A 22250-nucleotide genomic window follows, 5' to 3' on the forward strand; every position below is an offset into this window, starting at 1 on the left:
GCTGAATCTTCGCCGGCTCCCGAGAAGGGGCGGACTTGTGTTGGCGGACAGCGAGTCCGCGAGCTGCCTCCTGATTGGCCAGGGGAGCCTATATTTGGGGGTGTAGGAAGAGGGCCTGCAACTGCTGGGCGGAGGGAGACCCTTTTTGCCGCAGAGCGAGGCCGGGGCTGCCGCTTCGCGTTGGCCGTTGGAGCCTGGCTGACTGCCGTTTATGACCGGGCGTCGGTTGAGGAAGCCTTCGGTTCGTCGCCGGCGAGAGGGAGGCGAGGGAAGGGGAAGGGAGCATGGCGGCCTCGGCGTCGGAGAAGAGCAACAAGAAGAAGACGGAGAAGAAACTCGCCGCCCGTGAAGAAGCCAAATTGCTGGCCAGCTTCATGGGGGTCATGAACACCATGAGGAAGCAAGTAAGGCGGGGTGTGGGGTGACCGGCCTCCTAGGCCTCCTTGACCTGTGGGGTCCAATAGGAACATGTTTCTATCTCCCTCTCCCCCCCCATGGTGTTGACCACGAGCCTGGCACCTGGGCATTTGTGAACCCGGAGTTGTTGTAGGAGAAGAAACCCATGGCAGGGGGGACACAGCTAACACAAAGTGCTTGGCATTGTTTTGTTGCTGTTTACTACAGCCCTGTAAAGTAGGCCAGTAAGGACTCCCATATTGCAGAGGTGGGGGATGGCTGACGAGGCTCACGGATGACGCCTTGCCTAAGAATTAGAATTGTAGAGTTGGAAGGGACCCCAAGGACCATCTACTCCCCCCCCCCTGCAATGCAGGAATCTCAGCTAAAGCATCTGTGACAGATGGGCATCCAGCCTCTCCAAGGAGAGCCCACAACCTCCAGAGGGAGACTTTCACTGACAGATCTTACTGTCGGGAAAGTTTTTCCATGTGTTTAGAAGGAATCTCCTTTCTTGTAACTTGACTACCTGATGAGTTCCTGTTAGAGGTGATATTTGAACAAGCAGCATCAGGATTTGTAGTGCAGTTGTAGTGGAAATATTTGGGCATTACCATGCTGCAATGGATCTCTGGTACACAGAGCAGTTGATGTGAAGCCAAGACCATCCCGTTGCATTCTTTGCTCATTTATCTGGTGTAACTCTTTGTTGTTCCACCCACAAGGATGCACTGGGGGGAAATGAGAATATTCCCAACTTCTGTTACCCTGGCAAATGTGTAAACCTAATTCAGATTCATCTTCCTTTATCTCTAGCATATGTCACCCAAGTGGATAGTATTCTAGAGATACAGAAAGGTGATCACAACAGCATAGGACAGGCGTAGGAAAACTCGGCCCTCCAGATGTTTTGGGACTATAGCTCCCATCATACCTAGCTAACAGGACCAGTGGTCAGGGATGATGGGAGTTGTAGTCCCAAAACATCTGGAGGGCCTAGTTTGCCTATGCCTGGCATAGGAGTTAATAGCTCTCTTTTTGTGCAGGAAAGCTATTACCAGAGCAACTGTTAACAGGCTGTAGGGGCTGGAGCATTACAAATGCTGGCAAGCTGTAGTGGAAATAGTGGTTGGAGGTAACACCTTCACCATCAGTCCCCTTCCAGAAGGTACAAGTTAGTCGTGTGCTCAGTGAAGATGACTAGTGTATGACTATGAAACTGGGGTGAAAACTGCTAGTTCAATCATGTACTTAACAGATGTGTTTGGATAGTACCAGTCTACTGATCTATGAGGCTTAATATTTGCCTTGCTAACCTGTGGCTTGTATTCACCTTTTGCTCAGAGTAGACTATTACAATTAATCCTAAGTAATGGACATTAATTTCAATGGGTCTACACTGAGTTGAATGCAACCAATTTTCTTCATAATCTACTTTAGTGGTGATTTGTATTGTCATTACTTGCTAGAACTGCCACTGTACCAATTTTAAGATCATTAACATATTTTAGCTCAGTAACAGCTTTGCTCTTGTTCAGTTGCCTTGAGGTGCTTATCTATATTTCAAGTTAAAAATGCTACACACATTGGCTAATATTCTAGCAACTATAAACACTTAAATGGTAGTCTTTCTCCCAAATAGTTGGAGGTCTAAATGGAGACAACTGGAAAATATTAAGTTTCCTTCATTGTCATTTCCACAGCAAAGAAAAATAATTGTCAGTGTCTTCCTTTTTCTACCTTTTCTACCTTTAGAAATTAGTTCAGCAACTTTTAAATGAGCACAGAATAATGAGAGCATCCATCAAAGTATACGCAGAGAGTACTTTTTAGGAACCTGGTCTCATTTAAGAGCTACTTAACTAACACATTAGTCACTCTGCTATTTTGGTCTGTTGTGGAAATGACAATAAAGAAAGAAGCAAATGTTCAAGTTGTTTCTATTTAGACCTCCCATAAGCATTTGGGACAATGAGTGCTATTTTAAGTATGTGTTGCTGGCTACAGTATTAAGCCGGCAATCTTCTACATGCTTACCTGGAAGTAAGCCCTATTAAACTAACTAAGAATTATTTCTGAGTAGATAGGCATAGCTTTACACTGCCTTGAGCTCCTTTGAAAAATTGTGATTTTGTCTTCAATAGTGTTTGTTGTACATTTCTGTAGGTAACTAATTTAGCAAAAAAAAAAAAAAAAAAAAGACTTTCTACACATTTCTCTGAAATTGTGAAATATTACATGTTTTGTCATCATTTTGACTTTTTTGCGCTAGAAAACACTCTGTGATGTCATTCTCATGGTCCAGGAAAGGAAGATCCCAGCTCATCGTGTTGTACTTGCTTCAGCAAGTCACTTCTTTAACTTGATGTTTACCAGTAAGTCTTCAGCTACTCAACTTCTACTGGTTTAAATCATCATCATCATCATCATCATCATCTACTGACCAACAGTGTTCAAAATTAGCCAGATGCATTTTGCTATGGGCACAGGTTCAATTGTGACTATGTGGAGATTTCTGGGCTCCAAGTTGGCGACCGCAATTAAAAAACCTCTACCTTAGTCCATAATTAATACAGTTTCCACTGTGTGTGTTTCTCCTTGCATACTGGGACAAGTGGATTGTTGTAAGAGCAAGTTACAGCCAAGCAATTAGTTGAAATCATAGAATTGTAGTGTTGGAAGGGACCTCGAGGGTCATTTAGTCCAACCCCCAGCAGATAAGACATTCCGTTGTGGTAACGGAAACCTGCAGTAGATTCAAGGTACCATTTGGCAACAAGCTTATGTACTGAGTTGATAACATTGCGGGCCTGCAAAGAAAGGGAGATTTGGTTTAATAACATGTAAGTAGAAACTCTTGAATCTTCTCCAGTTATCTTTACAGTGATATTTCTTCCTTGTCTTTCATCTCTGTTGCTGGACCAACTGTCAGCCCAAGTGCAGTTTAGTAGCACCATGCAGGAGAACAGCTTTAAGCCAAACCATGGCTTAGCATGAATATACTGTCTCCCAAGAAGACGATTGCAGCCACTTTGCTTCTTCCTAGGCTTTTTAGGTTGGTACAGCAGCTAAACCAAGATTTGGCTTAGTGTGTGATCCAATCCCTGGATCATAGTTCAGGTCTCTCCTCAATCATGACTTGTAGCCAAAGGACAAGCTTTGGCCACAGATGATGGTTGAGGACAGGTGTTAACAGCAGTCCCAGAATCAGACAACACACTTAGCAAAAACATGGCTTAGCTGCCACCGCACTGACCTAAAATGTCTAAGGAGGAGTAAAGCACCCATGGTCTCGGTGGGAGCCAGTATGTATGTGTGGTTACAGTAAACCACACACTGACTTAACATGTCTTACATGTGAACCAGTGAAGCCACTGATTTTCCACTTGTCTTCCTAAAACTCTTTCTCACATGCAGTCAGTATATAATAAGACTTGCCAAAAATACACCTGCTTCAGAGAGACTGGCATATTTGCGACCTCCAAGCTTAATATTTAAATGTCTTTAAAAATGGGCTCTAGAGGAAAAGAAGGTGTCCTCTTTTTATCTAACTTTAGGTGCAGATGTTTCTAAGGTCCAAACTCATTCATACCATACTAATTCATCTTTTCTAATTAAATGTTTTGGAGAATTTTCCTGTAGAGAGGTAGAGTTCTACAGCTTGGTCTCCTTTGCAATTTGAGAATACCATGGTAGCGACTTAAGTGCAGTGCAACTGAAGTTTGACTAGGATTAGTCTGTTTTTTCTTTTTTAATTTTTACATCAAGGATAGGGAAACCTGTAGTCCTCCAGATGTTGTTGGACTGTCTCCCATCAGCCTCAGCTGGCACAGCCAATAGTGAGGGATGATGGGAGTTGTCCAACAGGAAGACCACAGGTTCCCATTCCTACCTTGAGCTGGGTTGAAATGTATGTAAGACTGGGATGTAGTTTTGTGAGACCAGAAGTTCTTGATACACCTATTCTTAGTGTACTTGTTTTTCTGTAAATAAGATTTCTATAAGTAATACGGAATTAGGAAAACAGTTGTTAATACATTTAAATCTAGATACCAGCTTGGTCAATTCTAGGTTCTGCTGCTCATTTTGTAAGTGATCTCTGCGGTTGTCTTGAAGTTCGCTTAACAACTTCCATTGCAACTGTCCCCCCCCCTCTTAAATTAGAGCAGCAGGTCCTTTGAGATGTGGGTGCAGGGGTGGAATTGTTGTTCAGGTGAGATGATGGTGTTATGTATCTAATTGCAGCAAATATGATTGAATCAAAGTCTTACGAAGTGGAGTTAAAAGATGCAGAGCCAGATATTATTGAGCAGCTTGTGGAGTTTGCTTATACTGCAAGGTAGGTTTATTTGTAACTCTTAATATCTGCCCATCAGATAGCTTCATATGAAGCCCAGAAAAGCTGTTAAGTGAATTAATGCTATTTTAATTATTTGTTCAACAGGTACTACTGTATCTGCCTATAAAATTTAATCTAGTTATGTGTATTATCATGTTCCCAGTTCTTGTTGAAAATGTTTTGGTCATAGTAATGTTGCTGCTTTTTTCAGAATTTCCGTAAACAGCAACAATGTCCAGTCATTGTTAGATGCTGCAAATCAATATCAAATTGAACCTGTGAAAAAAATGTGTGTGGACTTCTTAAAAGAGCAAGTTGATGCTTCAAATTGTCTTGGTAAGATGGCTCACTCTATATTGTTTCTAAGAACTCTTGATATTTTTCAAAATTGGCACTTTGGGTCCTTGATTATTTCATTTTTAGGACAGTCTTGCTAATGATACATTTCATGTATTATTCTACTGGAAAACAAGTTTTATGGTTTGAAAATGTATTTGTCATGCATATAGTACTGCTATATGCATATAGTACTGCATATAGTACTGCCGGTGGCGGAAAACTCATTCTGAATCAGACCGGACACGGGTTAGAGCTCAACGTCGAGCCTACCAAGTGGCAATGGCGACGGCGAAGAGGGCCTTCTTCACCGCCTCCATTGCATCTGCAGAAAACAGCAGCAGGAGACTTTTTCAGGTGGTTCGCAATCTATCAGAACCACCTGTACCACCGGGGCCTGGTAGGGACCCCAAGATCTCCTGCAATGCTTTTGCAAAGTTTTTTGCAGATAAAATCGCTCAGATTCAGAAGGAGGTAGACTCCACCGTGGGAGCAGGGCCAGGGCGGGAGAGTGCTAGAGTTCTGTCTGGTCCTGTTACATGGGATCAATTCCAATCTGTTACCTCCGAGGATGTGGACAGGCTGCTTGGACGAGTGAAACCGACCACCTGTCTCTTTGATCCTTGCCCATCCTGGCTGATAAAAGCGAGCCGGGAAGGGCTGGGCGATGGGATCTGCGGGGTGGTGAATGCTTCCCTCTGTGAGGGAGCCTTCCCAGACCCGCTGAAAGAGGCGGTCATTAAACCGCTTCTTAAAAAAACATCTTTAGACCCGGCCAATTTGGCCAACTATCGCCCAGTCTCAAATCTGCCATTCTTGGGCAAGGTGATTGAGCGGGTGGTTGCTGAACAACTCCAAGCACGCCTGGAGGAAACGGACCATTTGGATCCCTTCCAATCGGGATTCAGGCCTCACCATGGGACTGAAACTGCCTTGGTCGCGCTGGTTCATGATCTCCGGCGGGCTAGGGACAAAGGTGAGAGCTGTTTCCTAGTTCTGCTGGATCTCTCAGCGGCCTTTGACACCATCGACCATAACATCCTTCTGGACCGTCTAGAGGGGCTGGGAGCTGGGGGCACTGTTATACAGTGGTTCCGCTCCTTCCTCCTGGGCCGTGTCCAGAAGGTGGTGGTGGGGGGTGAGTGTTCAGACCCCTGGGCTCTCACTTGTGGGGTGCCTCAGGGTTCTGTCGTCTCCCCCATGCTTTTTAATATCTATATGAAGCCGCTGGGAGAGATCATCAGGGGGTTTGGACTGGGTGTTCATCAGTATGCAGATGACACCCAGCTCTACCTCTCCTTTAAATCAGAACCAGTGAAGGCGGTGAAGGTCCTGTGTGAGTGCCTGGAGGCGGTTGGAGGTTGGATGGCGGCTAACAGATTGAGGTTGAATCCTGACAAGACAGAAGTACTGTTTTTGGGGGACAGGAGGCGGGCAGGTGTGGAGGATTCCCTGGTCCTGAATGGGGTAACTGTGCCCCTGAAGGACCAGGTGCGCAGCCTGGGAGTCATTTTGGACTCACAGCTGTCCATGGAGGCGCAGATTAACTCTGTGTCCAGGGCAGCTGTCTACCAGCTCCACCTGGTACGCAGGCTAAGACCCTACCTCCCTGCGGACTGTCTCACCAGAGTGGTGCATGCTCTAGTTATCTCACGCTTGGACTACTGCAATGCGCTCTACGTGGGGCTACCTTTGAAGGTGACCCGGAAACTGCAATTAATGCAGAATGCGGCAGCTAGACTGGTGACTGGGAGTGGCCGCCGGGACCACATAACACCGGTTCTGAGAGATCTGCATTGGCTCCCAGTACGTTTCCGAGCACGATTCAAAGTGTTGGTGCTGACCTTTAAAGCCCTAAACGGCCTCGGTCCTGTATACCTGAAGGAGCGTCTCCACCCCCATCGTTCAGCCCGGACACTGAGATCCAGCGCCGAGGGCCTTCTGGCGGTTCCCTCATTGCGAGAAGTGAGGCTACAGGGAACCAGACAGAGGGCCTTCTCGGTAGTGGCGCCCGCCCTGTGGAACGCCCTCCCATCAGATGTCAAAGAGATAAAGAATTACCTGACGTTCAGAAGACATCTTAAGGCAGCCCTGTTCAGGGATGTTTTAAATATGTAATGCTGTATTGTTTTTAATACTGATTGGGAGCCGCCCAGAGTGGCTGGGGAAACTCAGCCAGATGGGCGGGGTATAAATAATAAATTATTATAAATTATTATTATAATACAGTGCCTGCCACCTCTGATTAGCTTTCAGATAAGCCAGACTGAACTATTGTCTTCTATAGAATGTGACTACTGTTAAAGATTTTCTTCCAAGTTGCTAACATGACATCATTGTCTCTCTAGTACTTAGTGCATGACAAATTCATAGATTTCATCAATTATTTTACTACTCAAGATAACTATTTTGGTCATTACTTTTGCCACTGATGAGAAAAACTTATATTAAATTATTAATAACATGGTAGTTCACATAAAAAAGAAATGGGCAGCATTCTGCTCTGTCAACAGAAACTCTGCGCAAGGGGGCTTTCCCCCCTCTACTTCTCCCACGCCCGCCCTGAAACTGACAGGAGGGAATTGGGATAACCCAAAAGGGAGGGGGCAAGAGTGAGTGTTCCATCTATCAAGCTGCAATGCTTGTGCAGATGGAACATTCGTAAGAGCACAACGTTTAATTCCAACCAATATGCTTTTTCATGAATTTTAAACATCTTTTCATAATTTTTTACTATCTTGCACTAGGTATAAGTGTGTTAGCAGAGTGTCTTGACTGCCCAGAGCTCAAGGCTACTGCAGATGACTTTATCCACCAGCATTTCACAGAGGTTTACAAGACAGACGAGTTTCTACAGCTAGATGTCAAACGTGTAACACATCTCCTGAATCAAGACACGCTAACTGTAAGAGCAGAAGATCAGGTGAGGGTCCAGTTTCATAGCTATCTTAGTCTTGCATCTGAAATAAGGGTTTGTGTTTTTAGCTATCTTACTGTAAATATGCAATCTGTGTGGAAACATTTCCTGTCAAAAGTGGAATGCAAATAATTGCTGGCAGAACTTTTAGTGTCTGTATGAGTTTCCAACCAGATTCTCCAGCTTTTCAGGTCTCATCTCCCCACAAAGTCAAATGACTTAATGGAGCAGCCTTCAAAGTGGCATGGGGAGTTGTAATGTGAAAAGGGCCTCAAATATAGGAGTGCTTAACTGCATCAAAACTAAAGGATCAGTATTTGATTAATTTTTGGCAGGAAAAAAGGCTGGAACATCAGGTGCTTGAAGTAGGAGTTGCTATAATATCCTATTTTTTTATGAGAAATGTTGTTTAAAAAGTGCCCTCAAGGAAAATTTGTTCCAAAACAGATTGAGACTTTCTGGCATCTGATATTTCACCCCCTCCTTTTTGCTGTTTGTGGCGTTTTCTCAGTTTTGTAGTTGGTTTTCTGTCTCGTTCTTGGGTATCATGGTGTAATGTTTGACAGTTGAAGCGACTCTTTCTAAAAACATTGAGAGTAGTTACTATGAAGGACCAAAAGGTATTAGCATAGCTACTACTATATCTGGGATTTTTCCACGTTATCTAATTGCTTCAAGAAAGTGTAAACTTTTCACTGAAACAAAGTTAGATCCTTTCAGTGTGGTGGATCCCATTTAGTGTGGGGGGACATAAAAATTGCTTCAGTGGCTGAAATATGTTAGAAGTGAAATTGTATTTTCCAGGTAAGTGGCAGCCCTGTGAGTTATTTCACTCCAATTTACACATGCATGTTCACTTTGTAATAATTATCATAAAATAACTTGGTCTATCTTAGTTCAGCTGTTGCTTGTGGTTTCACAACTCTGAATAGTCATGGCTTTGAATTTTGTTATCTCAGGAGATCAGAAGCAGCTTTTAAATTTGGGATTTCTTCTTAGCCATTCCTGAATGAGGGACTTAAACCCATCTAACTGGCAATAAAAGGTATAGCAAGTAATTATTTTTAAAAGCTCTTTGAAGATCCTAAGTTAGACTTCCTTTTTGTAACAGCTGAGCTATCAATTTCCTGGTTCTATAGATGGCTGCTACTGTAAGTACACAGATGTATTTTTCTTTCTTATTTCTAGGTTTATGATGCTGCCGTCAGGTGGCTGAAGTATGACGAGCCAAACCGTCAGCCTTATATGGTTGACATTCTTGCTAAAGTCAGGTTTCCTTTAATTTCAAAAAATTTCCTCAGTAAAACAGTACAAGCTGAGCCACTTATCCAGGACAACCCTGAGTGCCTCAAAATGGTTATAAGTAAGTTTATCTTCCAAGTTGTCTCAACTCTCTGTAAAGTTTTTCTTTAAGAAGAAAATTTAAATTTAAATCCATTTAAATGCATTTTAGCAGGTAAGTACAAAAGAAAGGTAGGATTAACCCTGTTCTCTCTGTGCCAGGAAGCTGAATCAAAGCCGACTAGTAGCCCTTAATATCTGCATTCTATTTCCTGCAGTTAGAACTATGTCTAATAAATTGCAGACTATATGAGCTTCATGGTTCAGAGTCTTCCACCTTCAGAAATCTCATTTGTGTGTCACAGCCTTGAACAGTGGATACCAAAATAAGGAAATGCCTTGTCGTTACGGGACAGCTTCGAGCAGTTATGGGTCACTTCAGAGTTTCATAAAATTGTAAGAGCCTGCTGGATCAGACCAGTTGCCCATCTAGTCAAGCATCCTGTTCTCACAGTGGCCAACCAGATGCCTATGGGAAGCCTAACAGCAGGAGCTGAGCACAAGAGCAGTGTCCCCTCCTGCAGTTTCCAGCAACTAGTAGCATACTGCCTCCAGTTGTGGAGGCAGAGCATAGCCTTTGTGGTTAGTGATAGCCTTATCCTCCATAACCATTGTTTAAAGCCATCCAAATTGGTCACCATCACTGCCTCCTGTGGGAGTGAAGTCCACAGCGTAACAGTGTACTGTGTAAAGAACTACTATTGTCTGTCCTGAATCCTCAGTATTTAGCTTCATTGGTTGTCCATGAGTTTGTGTTATGAGATGGGGACGGACAGACTTATTTGCATCCACTTTTCCCATACCATGGTTATCTTATACACTTCTATGTCACCTTTTACTTGCTTTCTCTCTAAACTAAAGAGGCCCCAATGCTGCAACCTCTCCTCCCAGGGGAGTTGCTCTATCCCATTGATCACGGTTGCCCTTTTCTGAGTGCAATTGCACCATTGATTTGTATAACAGTAGTTCTGCTGGCGCAGTAGTTTTCCTGGTGCTTGTCGAGTGATACTCTGAACTCTAAGCACCCATTGAAGCAGGCAGCCCAGCTTGCATGTTGAGCACACTGTTTTATGGAAATGAGTCGTGGGCAGCTTACAATCACCAGAAGCCTTCCACATTTGCTATATAAGGAAGATTTTGCGCATCACATGACAGGACAGAATCTCAAACAAGGATGTGCTCTCCCAAGCCTACATTCCCAGCACTCCTGTCTCAAAGTCTTCAGTGGCTTGGTCATGTCCACAGAATGGAAGATGGCAGGATCCCCAAAGACGTGCTCTACAGGGAGCTGGCTTCAGACACCAGGCCCATTGGCAGACCAACTCTTGTGTTATGAAGTGGTATGCAAACATACATGAATGATGGCAATATCAATCCCCCAGCATGGAAATCCCTTGGAGATAATCGAGTACCTAGAGACAGTCAGTCAGCAACAAAACATGTCTCTCCTGCATCAGCCTCTACAGCCACAGCAGACATCGTACCTCTCCAACAGTTTGACTTCACCCCTAAGGGCACACTCCTCCATTGTCTCCTGAGATAGATGCCAACAACTACGGTGAACATAGTCCTCCAGCGTTTAAAGGGCTTCACCTATCTTTCAGTTTGCTTTTGAGCGTAATTGAATTCTTTTGTTTGCCCTTTAAACCCTAAATGGTCTGGGACCAGGGAATCTGGAGGACCGCATTTTCCCCATTATATCAATTTAAGATTTCCCAAGGTCTGACTACAGTTTTCCCAACCACTGAATAATAGTAGAAGGCCTTCTATGTGTTGGCACCTTGGTTGTAGAATTCCCTCAGCTACAAGTTCAAGTTCATTTTGTTTGTCTTTGTGCCCTTGCGCACTTTTTGTTCCAGCTGGAGTGAAGTTGAAGAAAGTGCTCTAGGATTTTTCTGTGACCCACATGTCCTATTTGGATGAGTGGGGGGATGGCAGCAATGATCCTGGGAATCCTGTACAAAGACAAGTATAATCAACATCTTCCTTCCCCCTTTCCTTCTGTTGATTACTGCAGCCATGGGTTGGTGGCTAGCCAGCATCCATCCACCTTTCACCTAACCCCAGGAAAACATGCCCACCAAATCATCCCACCCTCCTCTTCGCTAAAGTAACTTATTTCAATAAACTGGGCCCCACTTTAAGATGCAAAATAGAAGATACCAGATTATTCATTACCAAAGGCCACCTTAATACCTGAAAAAAATAGTTATTGGAAGGATCAGTATGCCTTTAAAACCAGCTCGTATGTTTCAGATTTCCTAGGCTTCAGATATAATTGGTAAGAACATTAATATCTATACAAAAATAGCCTGAGTAATGACATTTCTCTCAGCTGTTGAAGAACAGTAAACCTACGCACCACCATCTGTGTCTTCAATGCAGATCCGGGCTGCTTCTCAAGTATATGCTAAGTAAAAACAAAGAAAAAGAAGGAAAGATTGGATAAAACCTTTAAGCTGTGTTCTTGTTTAGGTGTAGTGAGAAATATTTTACAGATACTAAGCTTTGATTATTTAAAACATATTGGATGTTGATGTTTCTTCCCAGTGTATTTGATGACATACTCAGTGGCATAATATTCCAAGAGGTTTATTCCATGGTAATCAGTTTGTCTCACTGTACAGGTACTTTATATATATCAGTGACTATAAAAACATGTTTTAAAGACACTTCATCATTTTTTTTGTGGCAGCCTTTCTGTATTTCAGAGGTTGCATGTGATTTTTGAAAAATGGTTAAAAACAGACTTTTATTTTCCCCTCCTCTTTAATTTTTGTCTATCCTTGCTTTGGAAACAGAGATTTCTCTTAGAATTACATGGAATCATTGTGTATGCCTTCTGGTTTAGGTGGCATGAGATACCATCTGCTTTCTCCAGAGGACAGAGAAGAGTTGGTGGATGGAACCCGCCCGCGAAGAAAAAAGCACGATTACCGCATTGCCTTGTTTGGTGGCTCACAGCCACAGTCATGTCGGTATTTTAATCCAAAGGTAGCTCTGATCTTTCAGAATTTCAACAGATAGTGTGTAGCCGAAAAATACATCATCTCTTTCATTATATAACCAGTTTCATCACTACAGATATAGATATGAGAATAGATATAAAATTAGTTTGTTCTTGCACTTGTGAGATTTCACAAAACAAGCGTTTTTGTTGTTAAATTGTGGGAGGACAGGTTGTAAGGAACAATGTAATAAGGGATAGCAAGATGATACAGGGAACTTTCTGTAGTGCAGAGCTATTTTGAAGTTTTTGAGGTTTCTATGGCAACTTTAATGTTTCTTACACTTACGTATGGACTTTCATTGTTGCTAGAAATAGATTTCTATTTTCTATAGTCATTTATAAATTAAAATCCCCAAATAGTTGATCATTATTAAAGTAACAAATTTGAATCCTGTGAAAACTCACATGGGGAAATGGGGGAAACTGGTCTGAGAGGAAGTATGTCCTCCAAGCCCAATAAATCCCCCTCTTGTGATCATTTCAGCAAATGGAGTAGTCTGTCAGAAGGATGCTTTGTGGGAGTGAAGGCCCCCCTTATTTGAACAACCTAAAAGTGAGCATTAGTTACTTGTTTCATGGCTTTCAGAATCCTTGCTGTGGTGCCTCAGCAATGTCTATTGGGGTGGGAGTTACTGAATTGTCATCTTATGCTTGCTATCTTTTGAATATGTTCTGTCAGCCTCTGCTAATGCAAGATGTTGCTGGACTAGAAAGCTATAATGATTATTGACTATATTTTTCGTACTCACTGCAATTCAACATATTGGCAGATAAATGCTCTATCAATTGTTTTAAAATATATTTTCATGTGACTAATTGCACCCAGATTGAGAAAAGCACATGAATGAACATCCCATTGAGATAGTGCAGGTAAATAGAATCTTGTTTAGATGATCATCTTATTTATACCTGAGGTTTTTGATACAACAGGGGATACACAGGTATGTTGGCTCAGGCAATATTATTATGATTATTAATTAAATTTATATACCGCCCTATACCCACAGGTCTCACGGTTCACAAGATAAAATTACAATATAAAACCACAAAATACATAAACAAAATATAAACATAAACAGCTCAATAACACCATAAAACAGTTGAAAACAATTTTTAAAAATAAAAAATTACAATTAAAAAGCAGTTTTAAAGAATGTAGTGTTGTCTTGTACTTTGACTGTGATATAGCTAGGAACTTACTGCTTTTTGCTGCTTTTTGTAACTATCTTGTTCTTGGAATGTGCATTAATTTCCATTAATTTATCCCAGTTGCTCAAATTTGGCTGTGTTTGTATACATTTTCAACCCTACTGATGACTCTGCTGGTGTTTTTTGCAGCACCATTTGTAGTTTATTACAGGTAAACCAATTGAAGGTACATTATATATCATTTGTAGCATGGAGAATGAGTTCTTGGTTGCCATGACAACAAATTTTCCCCAGTTCTATTTTATCTGATTCTATTCCTTAAGATCTGCTATTTTCTTCTAAACACTTTTTTGTATTGTTCTGTTCTCTTTCTTGACTCCATTTATCTATTGAATTTTAAAATCAAGCCAACTAATAACAGCCAGGAGTTTCTCAAAACAGATTCTCAGTTGATTACTTTTGCCCTCCTCTCCACCCCTATCCTCCAGTTAATTATTGTTGATGCCCCAAATGTAAGGAAGATATGAAGATAACACATTAACATAATTAATCTCTGCAAACGGGTATGAAGGAAGTTTTCAATAATTATGATATTGTCTGAGCAGTGTGTCCGCTGCAGACAGGATTCCACCTATAATAAAACAGTGGTAAAGACGGTAACAGTGGCCTATTAGATCTAAGCCCCATTTTTTTCAACACCCACTCTAATACATGCAAACGAGTTTTCCACCGTTCCATAAGCTCACATTTATTTATTTATTTAAGATACCGTACACCACTTTTCAGGCAGACATCATAAAGCGGTTTGCATAAAACATTAAAATCAATCAAAGCTTTGCAGTGAAATAGCAAATACATGCTACAAGGGGAGAAAAAAAATTGTGAAAACTAAAACTCCTGTCAGAGCAAAATGGTTCTTGAATCAGCCTTGTAGTGGCAGTTGGTTAGGAAAGGCCACTCGGAGAATACCAGGAGCTAGATAGCAGACAGCTTTCCAGGCTCTTCTCCACATCGCTTCCCAACATACAAATGTGGTGTACTACTATTATCAAGGTAGGTACTGTCCATTTTTATAAAAGCCTAGTGGTTAGTGTTGGACTAAGACAAGGCACATGCAAGTTGAAGTCCTTACTTCATTATAAAGCTGCTATGACTTTGAGAGTCACTATCTGTCAGCCTAAATTACCCCGCAACGTAATTTTGAGGGTAAAATGGACAGGGGGAAGAACCATGTATGCCACACCAGCTTCATTGGACAAATAAATAACAATGGTCTCAGAATTCTGAAGAATTTACACAGCGCAGTATTCTCTCCCAAACCTCTATCTTTTCTCATACAGGATTACAGCTGGACAGACATCCGATGTCCCTTTGAAAAGCGGAGGGATGCAGCTTGTGTTTTCTGGGACAACGTGGTTTATATTTTGGGCGGCTCCCAACTTTTTCCTATAAAGCGAATGGACTGTTACAATGTTGTGAAAGACAGCTGGTATTCCAAGCTGGGGCCTCCAACACCTCGGGATAGCCTTGCAGCTTGTGCAGCAGAGGGTAAAATATATACATCTGGTGGTTCTGAAGTAGGTAAGACACTTGAAGGGTCTGCTGGTGGGTCTGTAAAGTAGAAGTCGTGTGTGGCACCCTACTGTTGTCATTGAATTTTACTTTAAAAAAGAGATGGCACTCACTGCCAAAACTCAGAAGCCAGCTTATCCAATGTGGACCTTAAAACACAGAGCAAAAAACAAAAAAACCAGTGAACTGTATCCAACTAAGTTCTGCTCTGACTACACTCTTTGAAATTAATGGACCTAAGTTAGTCATGCCCCTGAATTTCAATAGGACTAGTCTTAGTATGACTGGTATTGGATACAACCGTGTATTTTTAGAAGGGATATTTGTCATGTCAGCTTCATTTAGCCACCTAAATCTGGAAATGAAAGTACTGTATATTTCTGACATTTATCTGTAACTTACAGCACAACAGGTACAGTACAGACAGCAAGAGTTCGTGGTTTACCTCACCCCCAGGCTGCAACCCTATGCCCACTTGTATTTTTGTGGGACAGCTCAGAAAATACTACAGTTGGGACATCATAGATAGTGCAGGGGATAATGAACATGTGTGGGATAGATTAAATGCCCACTAGTTCTCCCCTGCAAATTCATTTTCCGCATTAGCTATATGAGGCAAACTGGCTTCATAACGTGTATTTCTAGTACAGATCTATTGGACGGTTGCAGCAAGTGAAGCTCAGTCCACCTTTCCTAATGGTTTTGCCAGTTTGCACTCACTATGGGGAGAGTGTCTTCCTTCTGTGGTTCTATCTTTGCTACTATGTTGACAGGATTGTGAGAGAGGGTCTCCAACCTTTTCGGTATTTATTCACATTCAAAAAGGAAAACACCAGTGCTCTGTTATGTGGCGTCTTTCTATCTAAGAAAGCCAGAGCAGGTAACAAAGATTCAAACAACAAAAATAGAATAGCCAAAATCTAAAATACCAAACAGAACACATTCATAGATTTAACATCAGCTAAACAGTAAAGCAGGAGCTGCTTCATTCTCTTCCTTCCATTCCTTAAGTGCTTGCCTGAAAAAAACTGGCTTGGAGCTGAAAGGATAAGACAGAGAATGCCAAGTCAACATCTCTGGAAAGGGTGTTGCAAAGTCTGAGCACCAGCACTGAGAGAGGAATACCAGGTATCCACCTGCTTAATCTCTGATACCAGGGCATTCAGAGCAGGACTACGAGTAGTGATATCAGCAAATGGGCAGTTCCATGTGGATTATGCTATTGCTGCAAAGGAGGACTTTGTTTCCTGAATTGTATATATTTTGGATGCAGATGGCATAGAAAATGATTTTTTTAAAAGGATTATCAGTATCACAGGAAGGTTGCTTGTATATAGGATCACGTACCTTGTTTTGGAAAACATAACCTTAAAACCGTACAGCTTGAAGTGTCATGTGAAGCATTCAACTGCTGCACTAGAAGACAAATTACAACAGTGACCTTATTGCAGTGTTGCATGTAATTCATAGAATCTCCAAATATTCTCTAAATCAGTTTGCTTGTCTTTTTATTTAAAGGAAATTCTGCATTATATTTGTTCGAATGCTATGATACCAGAACAGAAAGTTGGCACACAAAGCCCAGTATGCTGACTCAGCGATGCAGTCATGGGATGGTAGAGGCAAATGGTCTCATATACGTATGTGGAGGAAGTTTAGGAAACAATGTTTCTGGAAGAGTCTTGAATTCCTGTGAAGTTTATGATCCAGCAACAGAAACGTATGTATTGATTTCAATCAATTTAATTGTGTGTTTAACCATCCACAGGCCAATTACACAAATGTAACTTCTTCTGGAGTGCCCTTCCCTGGCAGATTTGTGAGGCTCTTTCACTGCTTGCATTAGGAGGGCAGTTAAAACTTTTAAATCAGGTTTTAAAGCCTTTTAGATATTTCAGATGCTGTGAATTTTGTTTCTTGTTAATATTGTTCTACCGTTTATTATGTCACGTATTTTTATAAGGAGCAAGAGCTTTTAAGCGACCAAAATTAGCTTAGATCTGTGCTCCATTTTAACTGACAGTTCCTCTGGCATGCTTTCGCAATAGTGGAACTAAATCATAAGTTAACTATAAATTCCCTTCTCTGCAACTTTGGTATTTACCATACTTGATGGAAAAAGAACTGCTCATGGTATGAAATTGAGTGAACGTGTTTTTAAAATTACATGCTTTATATATTTTCAGGTGGACAGAGCTGTGTCCGATGCTTGAAGCCCGAAAAAATCATGGACTTGTGTTTGTGAAAGACAAAATATTTGCCGTTGGGGGACAGAATGGCTTAGGTAATTGATATTTTTTATTAAAATCTGCTGTGCCAAAGGTAAGGTGTACCAATAATTGTGCCAGCTACAGCTTCTCAAAATTGGCCAGCTTTGGATGGATGTGACAGTTTCAAGTCGACTGACTGGTGAAGATTGTTGGACCACCAGCTTAATGGCAGAATGAGCTGTGTCCCTGCATGTTTTTTAGGGTGGTTAGTGGAAGCAGTCTTGCAGTCATGCCTCACTGGAAGAGTGAATATGAGATATTTGCTGTTTGACCAGATTTGTCCAGACCTGCAGTTTTTCTGTTAATGGTATCACATGTAGAGTATTTTTTAAAAATAAACACTTCTCTACCAGTACACTGTAATTTTACATACTCTCCCATATAAGAAAGTCAGCTACAAAGCATATATCCATCATGACTGGGATATTCCTATACATAGGGTTTAATACCATTTATATAGAAAATTAAAATAATTTATCCTTAAAGCAGTGGAAATTGAGACTTTTAAGAGGACAATTCTATACCTACATACCTCAGAGTAAGTGCCATTGAACATTTAGAAGAATTGCACTGTAAATTTGGAATTATTATCACCCTTTGATAACTTTGATCTTGTTTTCAAACCTTGGATTTTCTTTGCTTTCCTCCGTTATTTAGTCCCAGATAATTTTAGATGCTAAATTTTTCAAACCATCCTTGGCGCTATTGCTTTTACTTCACCATACTAGAGGAAGTTCCACTTGGGAAGGATTCTGTATCTCAAGTGATCACTATGTTGAAGTTTGAGAAACCATGGCTGATACTTATCTGTGTGTTTTCCCTTCTCTTTAAAGGTGGCTTAGACAATGTGGAATATTATGACATTAAAGTGAATGAGTGGAAGATGGTCTCTCCCATGCCATGGAAAGGTGTGACTGTAAAATGTGCTGCTGTGGGTTCCATAGTTTATGTCTTAGCAGGCTTTCAGGGTGTAGGTCGTTTGGGGCACATCCTTGAATATAATACTGAAACTGATAAATGGATAGCCAACTCTAAAGTCCGTGCTTTCCCAGTGACCAGTTGTTTAATCTGTGTAGTTGATACTTGTGGAGCAAATGAGGAGACACTAGAAACATGAAGATTTCAGGATTGCTACTTATGATGTTTCTGCATTTCAATTTCATCTTGTCAAGAAGTCGGTACTACAGAAATTTTTTGAATGAAATCCTTTACTTTATCTCCACTATGTGTATAAAGTGGATTTGCTTGTCAAAGTTTTATTTTTTGGAAGTAACTCAAGAATCTACAACCCTAGATTGAAGACACATGAAGTTTCCTTAAGATGCATGTGTGCAGTTTTGCCACAAACTCTGCTGTCTAAGTATACTGTGAAATATTCCAACAAAAGATTATTTTTAGTAACCTTCATTTTTCAGAGTTTGAAATAATTAAAATCTTCAGGTAGCAAAAATGAATGAAACAAACCCTATTAGTTGGAGTAACTTTGCTCAAACATCTGTTCTGCAAAGAGAGATACTGCATTACTTCAATGCAGGTCCCCCACAGGATGGTATCCAGTTACTAAGTGAAACATATTGTGCTTTCTAACTATTTATGGTACTGAGCAGGCTCAGATAACTAGGGGCATATCTTATATGAGCATCTTTCACGCAACTGGAATGGTGACTGGCAACAGGCAATTACTCCCTCCTCCATGTTCTTAATGCCATCTGTGCAAAACCACAAACCTGTGGTATGTTTCCACTATGTCCTGTCCACCATGTGCATGGGATATGATGCTTTTTCATTAGTGCATCTACTTCCTAAAACATTTACTGTGCAGATGAGGGTACATACTGCACCTCTCTACAGGAGTACTACCTAGGCATACTAGAAGGCAGCTGTTTTACAGGAGAAAGTAAATGTGTTGTTAGGAATAGTTGGAGTGGAACTAAACTTGCCCAGGCAATTTCCATTCATTGGTTTTGTCCCTTATTGCAGTCTAATAAGTTGTAGGGTAGCCGAAGTAAAACCCAGGAAATAAGTTTGTTTAGAATGTCTGTTCCTTCCAATTCCTTGTTCTCATTGGGGTAGATCAAAATTCGTATCATTTTTTACATGCCTGATTTAATATGCATCTGAAGTTCCAAAAACTGCAGTGTGTACTGTAAAATGATTGACATAAGCTTACATGTGAGAAAGTGAACGACTTAGGATTTGTGCAAAAACATGTTTGGGGTATAATATGTGCTTTAGGTTGAGAACATCCTATATTATTTAAAGTACATTTTTGTATACTTTGTAATACTGCCTTTAATACTATGTTAAAGTGATACACATGCCTGCAGCGTGATGCAAGTCTAATATTTAAAATGACTATTTTTTCATGTTGGGTCTTTAAATAAATTCTGAAGCACATTTTTTATATTATGTTTTAAAGTATTTCCCTCCTCTCAAACCTTTTGCCAAAAATGGAATAATTTGATCAATAAGAAACTTAAATCTAGCAGATGCTAGTTTTAACTTTTTTGTTTTTAAAGGGGCTTCCCATATAGTGCACATTTAACTTCCATCAGTCCAAATATGGACCAGCCAGTATGAAAACTCATTTTCCTTAATTCTAGATATATCCCTGTTACGTAACTAGACATTGTGTGACAAAACTGATTCATTGTCAGTTCTTAGTAAATGGACTCGGTGCAACAAGTTTTATTGGACTGTTTTTGTGTATTAACAAATAATGTATTGATAAACCTTGCCTACTGATTACTTTTGCTAAGTAGAAGCAATTTTTTTGGAAACATACCTCAGTGAGGCTTGTTGTCAGTAAACTTTGTTAAATAAATATGTTTTTCTTAAGGTGGTCATGAAGTGTTCATTTAATAGTCCATGTTAACATATGTGAAGAGACTTTATTTCCATAACCTGGACTATCTTTTAGGGGAAATCAGTAGCATTATCTTTGGTAAGAAAAGATCTGTCTGGCTGGGAAGAGCCAGAAAGTTCCAGCCCTTTCCCAATTGTATTCTTCATTCAAGGAAAAGCTCATTCTAATGTGGGAGTCCATATTAAAAGATAGAAAAGAAATCTAAGCAAATTTTATGAATACACAAGTAGAGGAAGAAACTCTTTAAGGCAGCAATTTGTAGGGCTGACAATGAAGTAGTACATAGAATAGAATACTCGACAAGAGTGTCTGCTTTCAAATAGACCTGCCTGTACATTAAGATTGATGTGGAATGCTGCCTTGATTGTGCCACATTTGCCTGAAATTCAATATGTTCCGAGATGGAAAAAAGGATTCTTGTTACAGGTGCCTTGAATTCACTTGCTTCTCAAATACAAGTGGCACCAACTCTTGGTACCAGTTGAAGAGTAGTTCACCCAGGTGTTTGGGTAAATCAGCTGCCTATGATGATTTTATTGGTTTTTGCATATTTTATTCTGCTGTTCTATTATGTATTTTTAATTTAACCTGCTTTTGAATTTTAGTAATAGTAAAAGAAATACATTAAATAAAAAAACCTAGTACTTAGGAGCAAACACATATCTGTGGGTGCTCTTATTGTACACTTTTCTCATTTAACAACATTTTTGAATGCTGCCAATGGAGTTGTGAGGAATAGAAATCAAGGTGCATTAAAGTTACTTTCAAGTCTGAGTTAGCATTGGAAGTGGTAGATATGGAAGCCAACTTCCAGTGCACATTGCTTTTCATTAAGGTTAATCTCTGCTATTTCATACTGCTGTTCTTTGACAGCTGAAGGCATGGTTTGAAAAAAGCACCAATCTAAACTCTAGTGCAAGTTAAGAAGTAGAGGGGTAGATATCGATAAACTAAACCTAGAACAACAGACACCGCTCTTTGGACATTTGTTAAGTGATTGCTGCTGGGAAATGGTTCCTATCATTTGAAGTCTCCAAAGAAGAAAAAGCAAGTAAAGACAAGGTACAACTTTAAGAACAGAGAAAGAGAACCACATTGACACACTTGCATCTCTAAATGGATTTAGAGTCAAAATGACAATGTTGATGTATAGTCTTATTTCTATATTACTGCTCAGGGCTCTTAACATGAACCTAGTCACACGTGGTCTTTGGATGAAGGGTGGCATATAAATTTAATAAATAAATAAATAATAAAGAAGTAAGAACCACCCTACTGCCTTGGCATAAAAGGCTCATCTAGTAGGCAATAGCCAATGTGGAAATCCTAAGTAGTCCCATGGGCTTAGCCAGGATTTATGTTGGGGTGACAGGCTTTAAGTTAGTGGGGCAGAACCTCAGTTACTTTGTATTTTTTATTGATTTACTTGATTTGGGGGCGGCACCAAACCCCCTTGGCTACACCCATGAGTAGTTGCTTTCCAAAAGCCCATAGCTGCCACACAAAGCAAATAGCCTTTGTGGGCTTTTGCTCCCCAGGAACTAGCATTCAGAGACTTAAGCGTCCCCTGAACCTGGAAAGTCACCATCAGGAGGAGAGTTAAGGGTGAGGGTGGAGGAATAAAACAAAAAGACACCTGTTCATGTGTTTTTCCTAGCTAACCCTGCAGCATTTGGGGGCTGACAGTGCACTATGACGTATAGTGCTTGCCAAATTTCTGTCATACACAGACTCTTAGCTCATCTGACGACGTCGGCTCCACGAAGGCTGACGGGTTTTGCCATCACTTAGCGCGGCGCTCCCGTGCTGCCTGCGGTCTTAACCCGCCGCCGCTTCCTCGTAGGAGAAGAACCCCCCACCGAATTCAACAGCCCCCGTTGCTGAGCAGACCTGGGCAGGAGGACGGCGCTGCCCCACGTCGTCTCCTGGAAAGTCACGCCATAGCTTGGAAGAGCGAGGAAACGGCGCTTCGAAGCCTCGCCGCGGCTCCTCAACGGCCGCTCCCAACGGCTCTTGCGCGCGCCGAAGCCGCTTGTTGTTTTTTCGTTTCCACC

General features: G+C 41.1%; 1 protein-coding gene and 1 long non-coding RNA gene across 3 annotated transcripts; one reads left to right on the forward strand and one right to left on the reverse strand.

The window, feature by feature from the left end:
- KLHL7 (kelch like family member 7) lies at positions 1-20168 on the forward strand. The gene is made up of 11 exons (XM_081882112.1): positions 1-404; positions 2669-2771; positions 4642-4735; positions 4947-5071; positions 7819-7994; positions 9177-9351; positions 12181-12323; positions 14829-15069; positions 16579-16780; positions 17247-17344; positions 18164-20168. The coding sequence occupies exons 1-11, from the start codon at positions 285-287 to the stop codon at positions 18445-18447; spliced, it is 1761 nt and encodes a 586-aa protein (XP_081738238.1). The 5' UTR covers positions 1-284; the 3' UTR covers positions 18448-20168.
- LOC309325739 lies at positions 13122-22224 on the reverse strand. Of its 2 annotated transcripts, none has more exons than XR_014149928.1 (3): positions 22087-22224; positions 16408-16476; positions 13122-14119 (listed from the first exon to the last, which is right to left on the reverse strand). It is a non-coding gene; the product is annotated as an uncharacterized lncRNA (long non-coding RNA). The 2 variants fall into 2 exon arrangements; XR_014149929.1 differs by lacking the exon at positions 13122-14119 and adding an exon at positions 14235-14934.
- Between the last annotated feature and the right edge of the window lie 26 nt (positions 22225-22250).

Source organism: Podarcis erhardii, assembly GCF_964252035.2.
Source record: "Podarcis erhardii genome assembly, chromosome: 12".
Classification (NCBI taxonomy): domain Eukaryota; kingdom Metazoa; phylum Chordata; class Lepidosauria; order Squamata; family Lacertidae; genus Podarcis; species Podarcis erhardii.